At 46.9% G+C, this 23,409-nt stretch overlaps 1 protein-coding gene across 2 annotated transcripts in view; it reads left to right on the forward strand.

Annotated features, from left to right (window-relative positions):
- LOC138511202 (long-chain-fatty-acid--CoA ligase ACSBG2-like) overlaps positions 1 to 23,409 on the forward strand; it is a 737,514-nt gene that overhangs the window by 506,649 nt on the left and 207,456 nt on the right. For both annotated transcript variants that reach the window (XM_069626730.1, XM_069626729.1), the window contains exon 11: positions 7,018 to 7,235. In XM_069626730.1, the coding sequence (XP_069482831.1) occupies positions 7,018 to 7,235 (218 nt within the window). The remainder of the gene's footprint in view (positions 1 to 7,017; positions 7,236 to 23,409) is intronic.

Here is a 23,409-nt window from a genome sequence, read left to right on the forward strand (position 1 = left end):
GGAAATATCAATGGCTATAATGAGTGCCAATTTCAGTTGGGCGATATTGTATGTAAATATGTGCTCTGTAAAGCGCTTTGAATTAAGGCGTTATATATGATACGATATGGCATTTATAACGTGCCTATAAACACATCATTATTACATCATTATAACCATACCTCTGCTCGGGCAACCCACGTCTGCCCGAGTGGCCGGTGAGTTATAAGTTAAATAGCCCATTAGGTCAATACTCTGTTAATATAGTTTCCTGAAAGAAAAGTATGTTAAACGTCTTCAAATACACAGAAGTCTCCCACATTCTCTCCAAGTTAGTAAACCCACAGACATGCACTAGGGCTAGGCTTGGATCATGCCCTGTCTCAAAGCTGTAAAAGACTTAATGGCAGACTCTAGACCAATCTTGCCCTTCATTATGTGGAGACCTGGATTGCACATTGGGCACCAATGACGTCAAAGATGCCAAATCATTGGAATCGGTCAAATGTGTAAGCTTTTTTTGTGGAGGCTTGCAGCTAAACAGGTTTTTGCTGCCACGGCTGATTTTGCTTCAAAGAGATCATACTCCAGACAATGCAGATTGGCCCTCTGAGCCCATACCATATTTGTGACAGTTTCCGAATGAAAAAGGGACACCATCCGATTATTGTTCTGTAGAGGTAATGAGATCAAATCTATATCCTCCGAATGTAAGAGTCTCAATGGCAGAATCTGTTTAAATATCTCCAAAACCTTTCATCTATTCAGTCTTATTACGCCGTGTGTGTGTGTTCGTTTCCCAGCCTATGAGCTTTGACAGACAAGATTCCACTTGCTCCAATGACTGGTCAACTAGACAGTCAGCTAGACTGGAACAATGAGGGAGACTGTTCCAAAGTTATTTGAAGGGGGGGGGGCAATATTAAAATTTCATCTGAATTAACCGTCCCCAATGATTGGCCCATTCAAGTCGCCATCTGTTGAGTGTGCATGTCAGAGGTACGTGGAAGTAAGAAGTTCTTTTTCATTGCTGAGCCCTTACCAGGGTTGAAATCGGTCTGAAAGAGGAAGGATCTGCATGTAAAGGAAGGTGTTCATTGACAGAAGAGGCCAGCTGGTCCTTCTTTGCGTTGACAATCATGTGAGGATCAGTGCCAACGTCAGTAGTCGTAGGCCTAGTACTAGTAGTAGTAGTCAGATCATCAGCGATTCCAGAAATTAGTTCTGAGAAGGTCGCTATGCTTCCAGTTCCTCCCCTTCTCCTTTTCGATTTCTCTATCGCCCCCTCCCTTGATACCTGCTGCTGTGTGTTTCAATCAATAATCGTAACTGCCTTAAATATTTTAAGGAAGAATTCCGAGAGTTAGGCTTCGGGGCGCATTGATTCTTTAACTTCTTCCTCTTAATATTACCCCTCATAATTTTTTTTGTGTTTTTATTTTTTGAGGGAGAGTCTTTAGACAAGAAGAGACTCTTCCCCAATCTCAGACACATCTTCGATTCTTATAGGATCATTAGGTGAATCAAATAGAGCTGGCGAAAGACGTGTAATACAGTCAACGAGAGGTGTAGGTGAATTGGGAATCCAACTCACTCCATGTTGGTAAAGTTCCTGTGACTCCTTCTGTGCTGTCTCCATTATCATCGTGTTGTTGTTGCCATTCGGCCTTTACTCCAACTCTACAAGCCCAAATACAGGTGGAGGAAAGAACACTGCCTTCGGGGCAGGCAGAAGGGACTGGACGTTTTTATCTAGTATTGAAAGCTTGTCCGCATTAACGTTAACAATGTCCTTAATATTGTCATAAAGTCTTAGAAACGACTCTAAGACCAAATCTAAAGTTGAGGAGGAGACCGGGGCACATCCGCCTTAGATGTTGTATCCGTTTGTTTACTCAAATAGATCCTCCTCCAAATTGTGAATGCACCTTGCTGAAGAAATGGGTAAAGGGGTAGGTAGGTCCCTCACCGTTTGGGAGCTCTCCATATCCCTGCAAAGGTTTAGAAATGATGTTTCCAAAATAACCGAATCATCAAATCAAGGGGTAAATCGTGCTTGAATATATGTACTGACACTGCTATTTTTCAATTCCGGATTAGCCCCCCCTTAAACTTCCAGGCGATTATGTAAGTCTATGCAAAAAGGACGAGCATACTCGTCCTTGTCACTCAAGGGGTTAAGACATGTTGTCGTGGAAAACTCTTTCCATATAACATTTTCAGGGCACAGAACCTGTACATATGTCTTTGCTGATGGATCTAGTGAAGTTGCCAACAGTGACTTTAGGCTTTCCATTGGTGTTAAAATAGAGTTTTGTGTCGAGGGAGATGTCACAGTATGTCCCAGTTCTGGCTGTGATGTTGAAGTTGTGCTAAAGGAATCTGCTGTTGACTGTATCTAACAGTGACGGTTTAAGCGGAAGAAGTGAAGTGTCCGCTTTCCCCACAATTGTCCGATCTGTCACCCGAGACTTGCTTGGCAGAGCCGCAGGCATTATTTCGCACGTAATAAAATGGGGTCAGAACAGACTAACCCAACAGGTCTTTCTAAACAGTAGCAAGGCATGGGATTATAGACACATAATAAATCACTGCGCAGTACTTGCAGATTGTGCAGACTCACTGTATCCATTGCTGCCCGACCGCCGATACAATTTCCAAATACTTGCCTCGTGTCCACAGACAAAGGCAGGAAGTTCACAGTGCGTTTAGCGGAAATGAATAACAATAAGGTGACGGGGGACGTGGGAGGAATTATAACATAGGGCACAGTCGGCCCTCAGTAACAAACTGGCCTGGCCACTCGAACCTTACCCTCCTCACCCCAAACACCTAAAACACGCTCCACTCTTAAAAAAGTATGTGTAGTAGAGCAAAGCGGGTTCCTCTAATCCAGCATCAGTGAAGGTAGAAGAAACACTTCACCACTCCAAACGTAGGCAGCTAGTCTTCCAACACCTACAACACACTCCCCACACTCTGCTCTTACTGAAGTATGTGTAGGAGAGCAGAGCGGGTTCCTCCAATCCAGCATCAGTGAAGGTAGAAGAAACACTGCACCACTCCAAACGTAGGCAGCTAGTCTTCCAACACCTAAAACACACTCCCCACACTCTGCTCTTACTGAAGTATGTGTAGGAGAGCAGAGCGGGTTCCTCCAATCCAGCATCAGTGAAGGTAGAAGAAACACTGCACCACTCCAAACGTAGGCAGCTAGTCTTCCAACACCTAAAACACACTCCCCACACTCTGCTCTTACTGAAGTATGTGTAGGAGAGCAGAGCTGGTTCCTCCAATCCAGCATCAGTGAAGGTAGAAGAAACACTTCACCACTCCAAACGTAGGCAGCTAGTCTTCCAACACCTAAAACACACTCCCCACACTCTGCTCTTACTGAAGTATGTGTAGGAGAGCAGAGCTGGTTCCTCCAATCCAGCATCAGTGAAGGTAGAAGAAACACTTCACCACTCCAAACGTAGGCAGCTAGTCTTCCAACACCTACAACACACTCCCCACACTCTGCTCTTACTGAAGTATGTGTAGGAGAGCAGAGCGGGTTCCTCCAATCCAGCATCAGTGAAGGTAGAAGAAACACTGCACCACTCCAAACGTAGGCAGCTAGTCTTCCAACACCTAAAACACACTCCCCACACTCTGCTCACGTCGCTGTTACTGAAGTATGTGTAGGAGAGCAGAGCGGGTTCCTCCAATCCAGCATCAGTGAAGGTAGAAGAAACACTGCACCACTCCAAACGTAGGCAGCTAGTCTTCCAACACCTACAACACACTCCCCACACTCTGCTCACGTCGCTGTTACTGAAGTATGTGTAGGAGAGCAGAGCGGGTTCCTCCAATCCAGCATCAGTGAAGGTAGAAGAAACACTGCACCACTCCAAACGTAGGCAGCTAGTCTTCCAACACCTAAAACATACTCCCCACACTCTGCTCACGTCGCTGTTACTGAAGTATGTGTAGGAGAGCAGAGCGGGTTCCTCCAATCCAGCATCAGTGAAGGTAGAAGAAACACTGCACCACTCCAAACGTAGGCAGCTAGTCTTCCAACACCTAAAACACACTCCCCACACTCTGCTCACGTCACTGTTACTGAAGTATGTGTAGGAGAGCAGAGCGGGTTCCTCCAATCCAGCATCAGTGAAGGTAGAAGAAACACTTCACCACTCCAAACGTAGGCAGCTAGTCTTCCAACACCTACAACACACTCCCCACACTCTGCTCTTACTGAAGTATGTGTAGGAGAGCAGAGCGGGTTCCTCCAATCCAGCATCAGTGAAGGTAGAAGAAACACTGCACCACTCCAAACGTAGGCAGCTAGTCTTCCAACACCTAAAACACACTCCCCACACTCTGCTCTTACTGAAGTATGTGTAGGAGAGCAGAGCTGGTTCCTCCAATCCAGCATCAGTGAAGGTAGAAAAAACACTTCACCACTCCAAACGTAGGCAGCTATTCTTCCAACACCTAAAACACACTCCCCACACTCTGCTCTTACTGAAGTATGTGTAGGAGAGCAGAGCTGGTTCCTCCAATCCAGCATCAGTGAAGGTAGAAGAAACACTTCACCACTCCAAACGTAGGCAGCTAGTCTTCCAACACCTAAAACACACTCCCCACACTCTGCTCTTACTGAAGTATGTGTAGGAGAGCAGAGCTGGTTCCTCCAATCCAGCATCAGTGAAGGTAGAAGAAACACTTCACCACTCCAAACGTAGGCAGCTAGTCTTCCAACACCTACAACACACTCCCTACACTCTGCTCTTACTGAAGTATGTGTAGGAGAGCAGAGCGGGTTCCTCCAATCCAGCATCAGTGAAGGTAGAAGAAACACTGCACCACTCCAAACGTAGGCAGCTAGTCTTCCAACACCTAAAACACACTCCCCACACTCTGCTCACGTCGCTGTTACTGAAGTATGTGTAGGAGAGCAGAGCGGGTTCCTCCAATCCAGCTTCAGTGAAGGTAGAAGAAACACTGCACCACTCCAAACGTAGGCAGCTAGTCTTCCAACACCTAAAACACACTCCCCACACTCTGCTCTTACTGAAGTATGTGTAGGAGAGCAGAGCGGGTTCCTCCAATCCAGCATCAGTGAAGGTAGAAGAAACACTGCACCACTCCAAACGTAGACAGCTAGTCTTCCAACACCTAAAACACACTCCCCACACTCTGCTCACGTCGCTGTTACTGAAGTATGTGTAGGAGAGCAGAGCGGGTTCCTCCAATCCAGCATCAGTGAAGGTAGAAGAAACACTTCACCACTCCAAACGTAGGCAGCTAGTCTTCCAACACCTAAAACACACTCCCCACACTCTGCTCACGTCGCTGTTACTGAAGTATGTGTAGGAGAGCAGAGCAGGTTCCTCCAATCCAGCATCAGTGAAGGTAGAAGAAACACTGCACCACTCCAAACGTAGGCAGCTAGTCTTCCAACACCTAAAACACACTCCCCACACTCTGCTCTTACTGAAGTATGTGTAGGAGAGCAGAGCGGGTTCCTCCAATCCAGCATCAGTGAAGGTAGAAGAAACACTGCACCACTCCAAACGTAGGCAGCAAGTGTTCAACACCCAAAACACACTCCGAGCACACTGCTCTTACTAGCACAGTGTTGCTCCTCAGTCTAATCCTATGCACAGATCCCTAAAGACAACCTGTGCCTACTTTGAATACATTCATACATATGTCCTGTGATGTCTCTTCGCACATAGGTACAAACTCAATGGCAGAGTAAGCCTGTACATCCCATGACAGTAGATTCCCTCATCTTCTTGTGCCCTGAACACATCCTCTCACCTTCCTGTTTTTAAATGCCAACTTTGCCTGGAACCCCCCAAAATCTCTACAGGAGCTTCCCCATATTCATGCGCAGGAACATTGCTCTCTTGCAAAATCACAACAATTTAGATTCTCTTTCCAAGTGTCCACGCTCATGAGTGTATAATCGGCCTCCCTGTCAATTAACATTTTAATTGCAACACCAGTCACGTTGATGACTGCATGTGGCTTGATGCGTCTTGGACGTGCATCAATCCCATTGACCACGTTTACCTCCTTGTCTTCGCCCAGATGTATGATACTGGCCCGCCCAACGAAGACATCATCTCATGGACTGAGCCCACTTGACCAGTGCTGGCAACACTTAGTTCCTTATATAATTTGACCCTCCTGGCCAACTTTAGTTGCGCCCTTGTTCCTCTGGGTAGATCTTTGTGAACCCTTGTTACTATTTCTTTCAACGTTGTCATGTCCAGCTCACGCGTGCGTCCATTCTGATCATCCAGCAATCTCTCTCGTCACTCCTCGTTTCAAACATGCCAGAACAAGAGACGTCAGCTTCTATATCACAGCCCCCATCCTCTGGAACTCGCTACCTCCTAATTTCAGAAACGCGCCTACCCGACCTTCAAGAGACTTGTGAAAACATGACTTTTTGACAAATATGACTAACTTTACCCTGTAATTTGATGCTGTTATTTAATGCTTTCTCTCTCACCTGTACAAACGCTGGGGTGTCTCCAGGCGCGCGCGTTGCTCAAATGCTATGAATAAATAAGGGTGCTTGAATGTGGTTGGACAGCCCCTAGGTTTAAGCCATCTAACTCCCACACTATGGCTTTTGTTTTATTGGAATCGCTAACAGTGGTAAACGTGTTTATGTTGGAATAATGTCTTGAATCTTATTCTCTGCTTTCTTCCCGAACAGTGTGGAAGTGAGGTCTGTGGTTTCAGCCCCACCTTGTCTCTGACCAGTTCACTGACCTGTCAGGGTGGGTGGGAGCAGGGGGGAGGTGGGAAGGGCATCCTCACAACCAGATCCGATCTTTATAGTTGATTTATTTAGCTGGTAGCGGATTGGGTATGTTCGGGGTTGTCTTATGTTGACTTGTTATGTACATGAATTATATATCTTTCAATTACGGCAGTCACAGTGTATTGTGAGTTTACACTCAACAAATCAAAATGCAATGAAAACAATCGACTGTGACCCAAGAAAATGGCTTCTGTGTTCTGTCCTCACAGTTGTGGAAAGCCAATTCCCGGCTGCAGGACTAAGATCCATATGCCAGATAAGGATGGCAATGGGGAGGTCTGCCTCTGGGGAAGAAGCGTCTTCATGGGCTACCTGAACATGGCGGAGATGACCACGGAGGCCTTGGATGAGGAGGGATGGCTACACTCTGGGGACATTGGCAAGCTTGACCAGGACGGCTTCCTCACCATCACCGGGAGAATCAAAGGTAAGAATTACATGTTTGCATAAAAGGTTTGCACTACCAAGGCAATACACCTATAAGAGGTGCTAAATAGTCTCTGTATGTCTGTCCAGCACTTATAAATGAATTCATAATTCTGGAAGCCACTGTTGCTTTCTAAAGAGTTGTCAACTTGTTTGTTTCAGCTGAATAGAATAGAACCCCAAATGTTCCCCGGTAGGCAACATCCTGCACCTCCCAAATGAAAGCCAAGAGTCATTTGCCTCTGGGTAGAATCGATCAGCAATATCGAAGGTGACATGTAGCATGCCTCAAACACTCACATAAATATATACTACACATACGTATCACTCAGTTCAGAAAATGGGCCACAATGCCCAATGTAGACCTGAAAAATTGGAACTGGTAAGCAGACGCTATAGCCCTTTTGAACCTTGGAAACTTGGAATCGTCTGCTGCCCTCTAGTAACAGGATGAGGTAACTGCAGCCCATAATGAGAAGGGTAGAAAAGACTGGATTGTGCAGATTAACTCCCACAGTTTAAGAGGAATACAATGGCCCATCACCATTGCTATCCACTTACAGATCCGAGCAGACCTCGGCATCAATAGCCACCCTCATTTAAGGGTAGGCCCTCTCAGCTTTACCTGTCCATAGTGCAGGCCTATTCTTGGCTAACTGGGTAAGCAGAAGAGGGTGTGCTCTCTTGTTCCCTTGGAGATCGCTTGAACACAGCTCAATTAAACAATGCATCTATTATTATACAATTTCGACATGTTTGGATAACATAATCCTTCTATATAAAGTGCATTTTTCTCATGAAAAGATGTTTAAAAAACATCCAGGATATTAATACCCTACATAAGAAAATAATTGGTTCCTTGCTAAATGAAATAATACACCACCTAATGTGGGCTACCACTTTATTTTCTCTGTCATCTACTAAAAATTAGACCAATCCAAAATCCTTTCTAGAACCCGCAATTCCGGGATCAGTTTAGGCAGCTACAACAAGGTTGATCTATTTAGCAGTAAGTGATCCCTGAAGATCTGTTCGAAGCCAATTTTTAATATCATCAGGTCAACAATGCTATTTCTTTGTGTTAGCACCTGTAGTTTGTGAATGTGGATGTCTATCTTCTGTGGTTCTTGATGTCCTTCAAGAGATTTTAGATTCTTATTTTTGGCTGAATCGCTCCTGCTTGGTAAGGATAGGTATATGCAACGGTTCTCTTTAGCTTCATTGCCCCCTCAGTCCTTAGTACTGGTGGAGGTGTTTCATTATTTGTATCCGACTTGGGCGACTGGACCTCATTACAAGTTTGCCAGTTTCCTGGTTGTAAATCCACCAGGATACTGGCAAACTGGATTTCCGTTACCGGCATTCGGTCCGGTGGAATGTCTACTGGATTCCGAGTGCTGGCAAAACTGTGTAACTCCCCCTTCCAAGGAGTCCCATTAAACTCCATAGGGTAGTGTGTCGGCTAATTTTGCCGATACGGTGGCGGAATGGCCTCTAGCTTTTAGCTGGAGGTCATTCCGGCCTCATCACCAGCAGACTCGTAGTTGCCCAGTGCAGTAACGTGCCGGTAAACGTTAATACTCGCAAGTTAATGCTGCACCAGCCAACTGGTAATGAGGCCCAACTTTCCCCCTCTTAGATGTGATCTTTTTAGTTTTTTGTTTTTTTCCCCAGATGAGTCTTTGCCTCAGTGCTACTGTATTTAGACCCCTTAGGGACTTCCTCAATCCCTTAGCGGACCCTTTCTTATGATTAGTGGAGTTCTACTTTGTGCCTTTGTTGTGGTATTTCTTAATTTACACATTATCCTCTTCATCGAAAGTTACGTCGCTTATGGCGATATTTAGTCAAATATGTCTGATAGATTACCTTCCTGTAGCGATTGATCACCATCATACGTATTAAGTCATACATCAGCACCTTCCCTATTATTTTGTGTACATGTGTGTATGGGCTCTGCTGTCCCCACTAAGTTAATCTTGTTGGGAGGGGTCAAAGTGGAGCTCTGCGCATTAGAGTCTGTATCCGAATGACCTGAGTGAGGCATTGTCCCAATATTACTGCTCTGAGGATTCTCATATTGGTTTATAGATGACATTGCACAATCTCTGATTTCATATAGCAGAGCAGTATGCTGTTTGGACTCTGCGCGTAGTATATCATATAACCTTACCAGCGATTGAAGTATGAAATGAAACCCTGCCAGAGAGTTGACGCCAAGGACATATATCCATTCCCGTGTATGGTGAATAAGGACGCTTTTAAATTAGCACTGTTGCAAAGCGATTTCTCTCTCGATTGTTTGTCGCTCTGTTAAGTAGGAGGGGCCAAAGGAGTCTTAGTAAGTAAGGATGGCATATTAGATAATGAACTTATCCTTACTTCTTTCGAGTCAGTTTCCATATTATTTCAGAGTTGAATGAAGAGGTCTCTGATCTCCTTCGAATGCCCTCTAGGTGAATTTTAAAGTACCTTGCTCCTCGGAAAACCGAGTCTCCACCAGGTCTGGTGGTTGAGCAAAAGCAGTGCTTAAGAATGTACAACAGTTTTGACTGGAAAATATTTTGTAATTGTTTTTAGGATTTCTAGATCAATCCTCTTTCTGGGGAGTGCTTAAAGTCCACAGGCTTTCCGTCTTTCCCAATATATTAATTGGGTACATTCAGTTCCCCTCAAATTCATTGAGATGCATTTATTGAGCTTCATTGCACTTCAATTCTGCTGCGGGCTGCAGTGATCTCCACCACCTACTGCGGGGAGCCCCCGCCGCTGCAAAGTGTGGACTTCCGTGGCCTGATTCTTTTGTGACCTTCACAACTCTAACGGGCTGCAGCTCCTGACGGCCAGCTCCACCTACTACGGGCCACGGCGCCTCTGCCTCTGCACCCGCAGCTCCAGCCGCTTCCTGGCCTGCTCAATCTGCTGCGGACTGCAGTGATCTCCACCACCTATTGCAGGCTGCTGTGCCCCCTGCTGCTGAAGTGTGGACTTCCGCGGTCTGCTTCTCCTGTGCCCTTCTCATATCTAACGGGCAGCAGCTCCCGGCTGCCAACTACACCATCACGAGCCGTGGTGCCTACGCCTCTCCACCCGCGGCTCCAACCGATCTTTGGCCTACTTCATCTGCTGCGGGCTACAGTGCTCTCCTTCTTCCGATTTGGCCAGCTTCACCTATTAAGGACTGCAGCGCCTCTGCCTCTGCACCCGCGGCTCCAGCTGCTCTCTGGCCTACTTCAACTGCTGCGTGCTGCAGCGATCACCACCATCCTCATAATCTCTGGGCTGCTTTGCCCCCCGGTGCTGCCAAGTGTGGACCCTACTGCTTGTATGCCCGCTCCTCCTCTCTGACTACTACACCCACAGGACTGCAGCAGCTCCTCCAGCCATCTACTCCTGGGCCCACTTCTCCCCCTGACTGCTGCACTCCCGCCACTGGCTGCTGCGGACCACAACAGATCCTCTGGACATTGCTCCATCCGCTGCGAGCTACAGTGACCGCCACTACCGCCATCAACTGCGGCCACCATCAACCCCCTCCTTTGGCTGCCGCTGACCTCAGCTGCTCCTCTGCCCTCTTCTTCTGTAGCTGCCTCCTGCACCCTCTGCCACTTCTCCCACCGTCCCTGCGGCTCTGTCGACCTACTGGCCCGCCCCATCTGATACGGGCTGCAGCAAATTCCACCACTACCATCAACTGCGGGCTACTTTGCCCCCCTCCGCTGCCATCTCCTTCGGACCACCTCTAATGCAGCTCCTGTGTCTCACTCCACCTCACTGATCTGACTCACCAACTGCCTCTGATGACTGCCATTTGCTACAGTGCGTGCCCTTCTAGTTACCATCTGTGATCCCTCCTGCCACTGGCTAAGCCCTCCCTCCATTGGACCACATCAGCTCTACTGCAGCTCTTGTGTCTTACTCCACCTCACTGATCTGACTCACAAGCTGCCTCTGATGACTGCCATTTGCTACGATTCGGGCCCTTCTAGTTACCATCTGTGATCCCTTCTGCTGCTGGCTAAGCTCCCCCTCCATCGGACCACATCAGAGTGTCACCACCACCAGCCCGTAGTACTACTGCTTGCAGTGCTTGTCCACTACATACCCCTCCTCCCTGCGCCCCATCTCCTCTCCCACCCACCTCGCTCCTTCTCAAGCATACTCCCTTTAGCTGCTTCTTGACCCATTGCCCAACTCTTATCATTCTCCCTGTTATGCTTCCTTCCCTCTCTCAATACCACCCCACTCCCTTACCCTCACCCCTCTCCACTACCTTTTTCCTATTCAAAATACTCTGCATTCTCCTAATGGCCATCTCCTCTCTCAATCTTCCCCCCTCTTCCCACACCCACTCAATCCCTCTCCCCAACGCCTCACCCCAACGTCGCAACCTCGCAACCTTATCTATCCGCATCTCACTTACACCTCCAATGCCATTGATGTAGCCCTCTGGATACCAGGTCGATCTGTAATAAAACCACTTCTGTCCTTGACCTTTTCCTATGGCTTAACCTCCAATTTCTATGCATCACTGAAACCTGGATCCCTCCTCACAACACCTCGGTACCTGCCTCCCTCACCTCCTCCTCTTCCTCCTTTGAACATGTCCCCCGTTTTTCTGGCCGCGGAGGTGGTCTTGGCCTTCCCTTGCGGCCACACTTCACATCCTCTCCATCCCCTACTTCTCTACCTACTTTCCCTTCCTTTGAATTCATGTTTAAAATCTTTAATTCTCCTCATGCAATCTCATTCCTAATCATCTACCACCCCCCTGGCCCACTCTGCTAATTTTATGAGGACATTGACCATCTCCTCAGCCTCATTTCCCCCAGCCCCACTCCTCTCCTTGTACTTGGTGACTTTAATCTCTACCTCTCTTCTAACCCTCCCTCCTCTACTCTCTTCTCCATCCTTGACTCCTACCTCCCCTCTTCCCTCCCCTCCTACTCACCAATCTGGCTCTACTATTGGGCTCATCTTTCCTTCCTCCCTCATTTCCTCCCCCGTATCCTCCCTTCCCACCTACCTGTCTCATCACTCTCTACTTTCTTTTTCCCCTCTCCTCTCCCTCCCCTTCTCCTCCTCCCCCTCCATCCTCCACCTCTTTCTTTCCGGCGTGACCTACGCGGCTTTAACCCTTCTCTATTTCTTACATTCCTCTCCTCTTCCCTCCCCCTTCTCCCACTTCTCCTCCCTCTCTGCCTCTGATGCCTCCTCCATCTTAACTTCCTCTCTCTCTTCTAGTCTCGATCTTCTCTACCCCCTCTCCTCATTTTGCCCCTCTCACCGACCTGCTCAACCTTGGCTTTCTTCTCATCTCTCCTCCATGTGCCGCCTCCTCAGGCGCCTTGAACGTCAATGGCTCAAACACCCAACCCCCTCTAACCAATCTGCATACTTCTCCTATCATACCCTCTACGACTCGTGCCTCAACTCCGCTAAACGCACCTACTTCTCTGACCTTCTCCAGTCTCAATCCTCCCACCCTCCCTGCATTTTTCAAACTTTAGCCCGACTCTCTCCATCTACACCTGATCCCTTCATCGCATCTTCTCTCTCTGCTACTGATCTTGCCTCCTCCTTTTCTAACAAAGTCCTCCATCCTACTCTCCTCCTCCCCCTACCTCTTCTATGACCTCTTTCTCTCCCGTCACTCATTCTGTTACCCTCCTCCTAACCAACACTGATCCTACTGCTTCTCCCGCTGACCCCATTCCTACCCCCCTCATCCCGAAAATCCTCCATTCTTACTCTCCTTGACCTTTCCGTCGCTTTTGATACTGTTGACCATCCTCTTCTCCTCAATTCCCTCTCCTCATTTGGCTTCAAGGACACTGTTCTTAACTGGCTCTCCTCTTATCTCTCTAACCGCTCCTTTTCTGTCTCCCAGGGTGGCACCTCCTCCCCCACATATCCTCTTAACCACGGAGTTCCCCAAGGTTCTGTCCTTGGCTCCTTTGTTTTCTCTCTACACTTCCTTCTTAGCTCCTATCATCTCCTCCTTTGGCATCTTGCACCATTTCTATGCGCATGACACCCAGCTTTTCCTCTACTTCTCCTCCTTCTCTCCTGACATTCATAATAAACTCTCTTCTTGCCTTTCTGCTATTAAATCCTGGATGTCCTCTCACTTCCTTACTCTTAATGCTGAAAAAGCTGATCTCCTTTTCTTCCCTGCCAACACTCTTCCTCCTCCCTCCCCTCCCCCTTACATTCTCTTTCCCCCCTCCCAGCTCTCCTTCTCTCCCCATGCCCGTAACCTTGGTCTTCATATTGACCCTCACCTCTCTCTATCTCACCAAATTTCTCTTACTGCCAAGTCTTGTCACTTTCACCTCTACAACATACGTAAAATTCAACCCCTCCTTACCGTTCACACCACTGAACTTTTAATTACCTCCCTCATCTTCTCCAGACTCTTCTACTGTTCTTCCCTTCTCTTTGGACTCCCCTCCTCTCATCTCTCTCCACTCAAATCTGTCTACCACTCTGCCAGCCACTCCCTCTGCCTTCTCTCACCTCTTGATTCCATCTCCTCTTCTCTCACCTCTCTAGTTTGGCTCTCTTTTCACTCCCAGCTCAAGTTTCTCTGTCTTGTTTTCAAATACCTCTATGGTCTTGGCCCCCCTACCTCTCCTCCCTTCTTACTTTCTATACCCCTTCTTGTTCTCTCCGCTCTGCTAATCTTTTCCTACCGTCTCCTCCTCCACCTCCCTGCGCCCCCTCCTGCTTCCGCTCTTTCCAACTCCTTGCTCCCTTCCACTGGAACCACCTCCCCCTTCACATCCGATCTTCTCCCTCCTACCCTTCCTTTCGCTCTTCTCTAAAATCTTATCTTTTTCACTCACCTCCTTAGCACCCTTATTTTCCTCTGATTCTTCTCCCTCCCCCTCATGCCTCACCTCCTACTCCTGTTCTTCCTTACCCTCTCCATCCTCTCAACCTCTTTCCTCCCCACCCCCTGCTCTCATCTAGTCTTACTCTTTCCTCTATTCTTCCTCACACATTCTTAAATTCCCTCTTACTCCCGCTCTTACCTCCGCTAACACCTACCACACCTCTGCCCCCCCACTTTCAATTCACCTCTGCAATATTATAAATTGTTCTTTGTACCGTTTTTGAGTTGTGATTCATTTGCCATCTCATGCTTGTTGTATTTTGCTTGTTCTCATGTAAAGCACTTTGGATTAAAGGGCTATATAGATTCAATAAAATACAAATACAAATTCACCCTTCGCGGGCTGCTGGACAGTCTACAGAAGACCTGTTAATAGAGGTATTGCTGTGCTGCACAATGTTGTTAAGAGTAATCTAGTAGGTTTGACACACTGGCGCTCAGTGTTAACTGCAAGTGCAAACTTGAAATCCACAGCTGCCAAAAGGAAAGGACCAAAAACAACCCTTCTTTCTCTGCCTACGCCCCAAGACTATGGAACCTCCTCCCCGTCAGCATCAGACTCGCCCCCACACTACTAAAATTCAGAAAATCACTCAAGACCCACCTCTTCACGGAGTCTCTCCTCCTCAACACCTAGGCCATCACATTGCCCCTCGAAACACCTGACTCACTGGCGCCGTCAGCCCCCCTCCTCCATGCCACCCGGGACAGCTGTACCCCTCCTCTGTGCCCCTCTGTATCCTACCCCCCGCTCTATATCTGTTCTGTTGTGACCTCTGAAAAGAGCTCCATTGTGTATCTGTATTGTTGTATACCTCTGTAAAGGGCTCTGTTACTTCTCGAAGCTAGGTACTTAGGTCAATAAATACAATAATAATAATAATAATAAAAAGTAACTGCACTTCAATGCACATGCTACCGTGCTTCGTATGTAGCTATGACAGGAAGCCGTGCTCCTCCAAAATCGATCCAGACAGCAATGAAGGTCACACTGTAGGTAACTGCACTTCAATACACTAAGCACAAAAAAGAATAATGACATAAAATGATTGGAGACAACTCTTTACGGAACGCTAGATGGGAGTTTTTTTAGAGTAGTGTCACAAATTCGCAGGGCTGGGTCTGTGACATGGCAATTCTACCCAGCTACCTAGGGTGCCAATCACAGCAGAGTTTAGATGAGACTGGATTATCCTACAAACATCAGATTGGTACTCTTTGCTAGACGTAAGTGGCACCAAAAGGTAGGTGACAGAAATCTTTGCACTTACCGGGATATTTCCTTCACAATCACCAACAAGGCCAATACACCAGATCCACATCAAGGCTAATACACCAGATCCACATCAAGGCTAATACATCAGATCCACATCAAGGCTAATACACGAGATCCACATCAAGGCTAATACATCAGATCCACATCAAGGCTAATACACCAGATCCACATCAAGGCTAATACATCAGATCCACATCAAGGCTAATACACCAGATCCACATCAAGGCTAATACACGAGATCCACATCAAGGCTAATACACCAGATCCCCATCAAGGCTAATACACCAGATCCACATGAAGGCTAATACACCAGATCCCCATCAAGGCTAATACACCAGATCCCCATGAAGGCTAATACACCAGATCCACATGAAGGCTAATACACCAGATCCACATGAAGGCCAATACACCAGATCCACATCAAGGCTAATACACCAGATCCCCATCAAGGCCAATACACCAGATCCACATCAAGGCTAATACACCAGATCCCCATCAAGGCTAATACACCAGATCCCCATCAAGGCTAATACACCAGATCCCCATCAAGGCCAATACACCAGATCCACATCAAGGCTAATACACCAGATCCCCATCAAGGCTAATACACCAGATCCCCATCAAGGCTAATACACCAGATCCACATGAAGGCTAATACACCAGATCCCCATCAAGGCTAATACACCAGATCCCCATCAAGGCTAATACACCAGATCCACATGAAGGCTAATACACCAGATCCACATGAAGGCTAATACACCAGATCCCCATCAAGGCTAATACACCAGATCCCCATCAAGGCTAATACACCAGATCCCCATCAAGGCTAATACACCAGATCCACATGAAAGCTAATACACCAGATCCCCATCAAGGCTAATACACCAGATCCCCATCAAGGCTAATACACCAGATCCACATGAAGGCTAATACACCAGATCCACATGAAGGCTAATACACCAGATCCCCATCAAGGCTAATACACCAGATCCCCATCAAGGCTAATACACCAGATCCCCATCAAGGCTAATACACCAGATCCACATCAAGGCTAATACACCAGATCCACATGAAGGCTAATACATCAGATCCACATCAAGGCTAATACACGAGATCCACATCAAGGCTAATACATCAGATCCACATCAAGGCTAATACACCAGATCCACATCAAGGCTAATACATCAGATCCACATCAAGGCTAATACACCAGATCCACATCAAGGCTAATACACGAGATCCACATCAAGGCTAATACACCAGATCCCCATCAAGGCTAATACACCAGATCCACATGAAGGCTAATACACCAGATCCCCATCAAGGCTAATACACCAGATCCCCATGAAGGCTAATACACCAGATCCACATGAAGGCTAATACACCAGATCCACATGAAGGCCAATACACCAGATCCACATCAAGGCTAATACACCAGATCCCCATCAAGGCCAATACACCAGATCCACATCAAGGCTAATACACCAGATCCCCATCAAGGCTAATACACCAGATCCCCATCAAGGCTAATACACCAGATCCCCATCAAGGCCAATACACCAGATCCACATCAAGGCTAATACACCAGATCCCCATCAAGGCTAATACACCAGATCCTCATCAAGGCTAATACACCAGATCCACATGAAGGCTAATACACCAGATCCCCATCAAGGCTAATACACCAGATCCCCATCAAGGCTAATACACCAGATCCACATGAAGGCTAATACACCAGATCCACATGAAGGCTAATACACCAGATCCCCATCAAGGCTAATACACCAGATCCCCATCAAGGCTAATACACCAGATCCCCATCAAGGCTAATACACCAGATCCACATGAAAGCTAATACACCAGATCCCCATCAAGGCTAATACACCAGATCCCCATCAAGGCTAATACACCAGATCCACATGAAGGCTAATACACCAGATCCACATGAAGGCTAATACACCAGATCCCCATCAAGGCTAATACACCAGATCCCCATCAAGGCTAATACACCAGATCCCCATCAAGGCTAATACACCAGATCCACATCAAGGCTAATACACCAGATCCACATGAAGGCTAATACACCAGATCCCCATCAAGGCTAATACACCAGATCCCCATCAAGGCTAATACACCAGATCCCCATCAAGGCTAATACACCAGATCCACATGAAAGCTAATACACCAGATCCCCATCAAGGCTAATACACCAGATCCCCATCAAGGCTAATACACCAGATCCACATGAAGGCTAATACACCAGATCCCCATCAAGGCTAATACACCAGATCCCCATCAAGGCTAATACACCAGATCCACATGAAGGCTAATACACCAGATCCACATGAAGGCTAATACACCAGATCCCCATCAAGGCTAATACACCAGATCCCCATCAAGGCTAATACACCAGATCCACATCAAGGCTAATACACCAGATCCCCATCAAGGCTAATACACCAGATCCCCATCAAGGCTAATACACCAGATCCACATGAAGGCTAATACACCAGATCCACATGAAGGCTAATACACCAGATCCCCATCAAGGCTAATACACCAGATCCACATGAAGGCTAATACACCAGATCCACATGAAGGCTAATACACCAGATCCCCATCAAGGCTAATACACCAGATCCCCATCAAGGCTAATACACCAGATCCACATGAAGGCTAATACACCAGATCCACATGAAGGCTAATACACCAGATCCCCATCAAGGCTAATACACCAGATCCCCATCAAGGCTAATACACCAGAGTTATAACGGTCTGGACTGCTGGTGTGCCGCAATCACACTGGGTGGATATTCCAATTCAGTTCAGAATGTTGCACATATCTCCTAACCCAGGAACTCGCCCTCTCATCCTTCAAAGGGCACAAAAGGTGTATCATTGAGTGTTCAAGACTGCCTGCATCACCTACAAAGCTGTCAACACGGAAACGCAACTCTACCTGGCTGAGAAACTCACTATCTTTGGATGCCAGCTCACCACCTGAAGCCACAACTTCACCAGGCTGGAAACAGAGAACTGCAAGAGTTAAAAAAAGGAGACAGGAAATATCCTGCTACACACCCTTTCTCTGGAAAAGTTACCAACGCGGGCAAGTCTGCCCCCCTCCATCCTACACTTCAGAGAGGACCTAATAACCCTATTCTTCAAAGAACATCTCATCAATCGCTGATCAATCCACTCAACCCAAATTCTCCCTTCTGAACATCTTCCCTGTTGCTTCCACAATCCACTCCACTTCCTCTTCCACCCCTGCACCCTTACTTGCAATCCAAGGGTGCATCCCCTATGTACAGCACTCTGTTCCTTCCCATTAGAGATATCACATATATATAAGCCGGTTAGATGGCTTAGCGGGCTAAACGCTTGTTGCTGTGATATGTGGTTGATCTGCAGGTCACGGGTTCAAATCCCAGCAAGGCCAACCCGGCCTTTCATCCTTCCGAGGTTGGTAAATGAGTACCAATTTCAATTGGGTAATAATAGCAATGTATGTAAATATGTCACATGTAAAGCACTTTAGATTAAAGGGCTATATGCAAGGAAGTCATGGTATCAACAGTAAAACAGACAAAAGTGACCACAATTCAAGGGTGGTTATTGAACTTCAAAAGGGGTTTGAAAAACATATATCTAATCTTAAATCTACAGATGGGAGCAAGCTACGACCATTAAATAATAATAATGCAGTCCTAATGATGTCTTTTCAAAATAAAAGGGCCTATACTAATAAACCTATTGCCGATCCTTACCTCTAATACAAACAGTGTGGGAAACAATGTTACAAAAAAGAAAGAAGTGTTCACAAAATGATATGTCAGGATATTAAGGGCGTTGGCCTCCCTTCCCCACGATTTCAGCACTGGACAAAGCAGTACACTCTGGCTTAGCACAGTCTCTGGTGTCTCTGGCACAAGGATACAGTTCAATCATTAGCATCAGGGCCTTCCGTGCCCAAGTCTCTTTGCCTTTTAAAGTCTCTTCCTTTTAAGGGCCTGATGCGACAAACAACAAGTTATTTTCCTCTTAAGATTTCACAAGAAATTTGCTATTCACCTCGGATCCCCCTCAGCCGGGCTCAGATCCTCTTAACACAATGCATGTAGGAAATTCATTCAGCCAATTTCTCAGGCAATTCACGGTTCACCCAGGGTCTCCCTCGGCCGGGCTCAGATCCTCTTTAACACACTGTTCAATTAGTCTCCCTCCGCCGGGCTCGGACCAATTTCAATATATCTTTCTAACACAAACTTGCTTTAACCAAAAGATCTCAGCTGATCTCCCTCTGTCGAACTTGGACCAACTTCATCTATTTTGTCATCAATTTTCTTTACGCTATTAACATCGAAGATTTTTCTTGACCCATTGCAGGACCACTTTGACTCACAATTCTTTGTCACTCTTTTGCCACCTTTCAGTTGGATACTTCACAGAGACTTTCGAATGAGCATGAACTTGGTGCCAGACCACTCTGTCTAAGGTATCATATCTTGACTTCAAAGTTCAATCACTCGTCTGTTGTTCAATTTTACTCGCTTTGATTATCACATACACCTCATGCAATGTTCGCCTCAGTGTTCACTATACAATGTTGCAAGCTTATCTTCAACACTAACCGGTCTGGTATCAGTCTCCCCAATTCACCGGCTGTGCTGACTTCACTAGCGCTGCTTTGTTGTAGGAGCAAAGCGATTCTCCCCGCCTTGGCTATTGATGTAGGAGAGCCACGAGTACCTCTGACACACAATGCAGGATTCTTCAGCCTTGTTTCCTGGTCTTACGTTCTCTATTCGCAAAGGTTCATGAAAGTAACGGTTCCTTGTCGGAAAGGTCAAGGGCACTTTCAGTTTTACCGTTTTTGCCTTGTAATAAAATGCCATCTTGGAACTGCTGCTTCCTCATGTGCTTTGCATTGCTCAGAAAGTGTCCTTGTGCTCTGCTTTTTATCCGTGTGGGGAAGTGTAATGAAAGTCAGGTTTGTGTAAGGTTATAGGTGAAAGGATCAAAAACAAAGGATCGAAATGCAATAGTTTCGAGTCAAAAGGACGGAAAAAAAGAAAAGGTCGAATTTTTTCTTGTGGGGGGGGGACGGGACCCACCCCGAAACCCCTGTTGTTGGTGGAAAAACACTTTTTTTTCCTATATGGAAACCAAAAAAATATATACATTTTAAAAAAGGCTTTCCACCTTTTTTTTGGTCCTTTTGACTGACCCTATTGTATTCGATCCTTTTGTTTTAGGTCCTTTGACTGGACACTGTGTGTGATGGTCAGTAATGACTGACCCTGCCTGACCATTGTATTGGGACATGTCAGGTAAACAGCTCGGGTGTTAATCCGTTTTCTCTCATAGCAAGCTATCCGTGAGAAAGTGTTTGTGTTGTGAAAGGGTGGGTTCAGTTCCCAAGTATCCTACCTGGTAGGATGGGGTAAAGATGTTACAGGGATGGGGATACTGCGTTTCGCCATCCAGTGTCCCACTCCCACTTCCCGAACACCGCTCACCCAGATGATCCTCCTGCACTGGTCCACCCCCAGAAACTGGATCCAAAAGCGATGGCCGTGTCCTGGCCACCTGATGACTGATCCACGGGGACTAGCGGTTGAGACTCCTTCAGATGTCTCACATATATATAAAAACTAATTATTATTATATACATTGAGTGAGGTATTGCATTCGCATGTTTATTTTATTTATTTATTTATTGCTTGTTAGGCACTTATGCAATAAGAATACACTGTTTCAAAGCGCCCACAGAGCACAGAGGGAGGGAGAGTAGGAAGTATATTACAACACAATATTTAAGAGCAGAGGGGGAAAAGGGAAGGGGACGAACCTACTATGCCTTGTGAGTATTCAGAACGTGCAAGTGCAGAAAGGAAGAGGGGGTAAGTGCTAAGGAGTCTGAGCCTGTGGAAGAGCCATGGACGAAGTACTAGAATGTTGAGTGCTACACAGTCTGGGCCACAAGAGGTGTAAGTGCGAGTCTCTAGAGGGGAGGGTATGTAGATGTAACGTGCTGTGGAAAGAATGGAGCTGGGAAGAATTGGTGTGAGAGATCAAAGCCCCGATGATGCATGAGGGCCAAGGACACCGATTCAGCAACTGTGAGATTTAGCAGAGGAGAGAAGGAGGGAAGGAGGAGGAAAAGAGGAAAGGCTTAAGGCGCTGCTGGAATTTGATAAGATCCTGCTCAAGACGGAGGGGGAGAGGGAGGCTATTCCAAAGGAGGGAAAATGCAGAGGAAAGTGAGCGACCACCTGCCCTCTGCCTAGCAAAACGCTTTACAAAAAAGGAGTTGGTGCCAGAGGAGCGAAGTGGTCTACTGGGAGAGTATTTAGAGAGATAAAGTTGAAGATAGTGTGTTCCCCGGGCCCAGACAGCCTTGTGGATGCTGCAGAAGGATTTGAATTGAATCCATGCTGCAACCAGCACCCAGTGAAGACTGTTTAGTGCATGAGAGATGCAGTCCCTGGGCGTAAGGCCAAGGATAAGTCTTGCTGCCCTATTCTGGATATGCTGGAGGTGTTGCACAGTGGAAGAAGGAAGGTTCAGGAGGCTGTTACAGTAGTCAAGTCTAGAGAGAACTAGGGCTTGAGTCACATTCAGCCTCTGAGGGAAAGTGACAAAGGGTAGAATTCCTTTGAGACGGAAGAGCTGATAGTTGGACTTCTTGGCAATGTCCTGAGTGTGAGGGAGGAAGGAAGGAGAGGAGTCAAAGATGACTCCAAGGTTTCTGGCTTCAGTTGTAGACGCACAGGGAGAGCCCAAGGAGGAAGGCCAGAGTGAAGGGAAGAAGGAGGGAGCAGGGGTCCCGATGGGAAGGATCTCAGTTTTACAGGTGTTGAGGCAGAGATCATTGGAGGCGCACCAGGACTGGATGACTCATAGGCAGTCTGGGATGATGGAAGGTGCAAGAGGGTCAACAGGGAGCCTGAAGAAGAGCTGTGTGTCATCTGCGTAACACAGGAAGTTGGAGGAGAAAGAGGAGATGAGGCATGCAAGGAGAGCAAGGTAGATGTTAAAGAGCCAGGGGAGAGTATAGAGCCCTGAGGGACACCACGGTTGGAGATGGAAGGAGAGGAGAAGGGGCCCAGGATGACTTGGACTTGGGAAGAGTAGTTAGTGGGAAAGAGGACAGCCAATCCAGTTCCTGTTCCGAGATACCAAGTGTATCGTGGAGCCTTTGTAGGAGGATGGAATGGTTAACTGTGTCAAATGCACCAACTATGATCAATGCTGTCTGCAGCTCATTCGACATAAGAGGACTGATGATTATTAACATCCTCAAAGTTATGGGGATGTAACCCGTCCGATACGCCTATCTGTTACACTCACCTGGTCTCTGTGGAGGCGTTGGGGCACGGTTACCGCCCTCCCTGAATTTGAATCATCCCCTTCAGGCCTCTCCCTCTGTAGAAAAGCTGTGAGTGGTGGTACATAGTGATACTGCTCCTGCATGGAGATAAGAGTATGTGAGTGCGCCAATCTGTGATTGTTGTACCTCTCAAACCCTTCACCCCAAAGTATGGTTTCTGTGAGTATACGCCGGCCCATAAAGCTCACCTGTGAATTATGGAAGATAAGCTCTCCGTCCTGCTACTTCTGGCAGGGGTGCATCGAATGGGATCTAGTTCCTTCACTGATCCCTGATAAGGATTAGTCCAGTCCAGCTGTGACTATGTTTCTCCTTTTGATTGGTAAGTCTTTCTTGAGCTCTTGCGATGCTGGTCGTTCTGTTTAATGTCTTTATATTTTGTTCCTATTTATGCCCGCAATAATGTCTCTCTTCTGTTTTCTTCCCTTAGATGAAAATGCGACCTCAATGCGGTTGTGAGACGCGAGACGCGGCCGGATGGAAGATGGATGCTACCGCAATGTTCGACAGTAGGTAAGTGATGGTTTAAGGAAAAGCACGAAGTATGGCGACCTTAAACGGACTGTTTTTTCGATGTCTAACCTTGTCTTCTGTTTTTCCTTGCA

The sequence above is a fragment of the Ambystoma mexicanum genome, chromosome 6p, assembly GCF_040938575.1.
Source record: "Ambystoma mexicanum isolate Mex_15411 chromosome 6p, UKY_AmexF1_1, whole genome shotgun sequence".
NCBI classification, from domain to species: Eukaryota; Metazoa; Chordata; class Amphibia; order Caudata; family Ambystomatidae; genus Ambystoma; species Ambystoma mexicanum.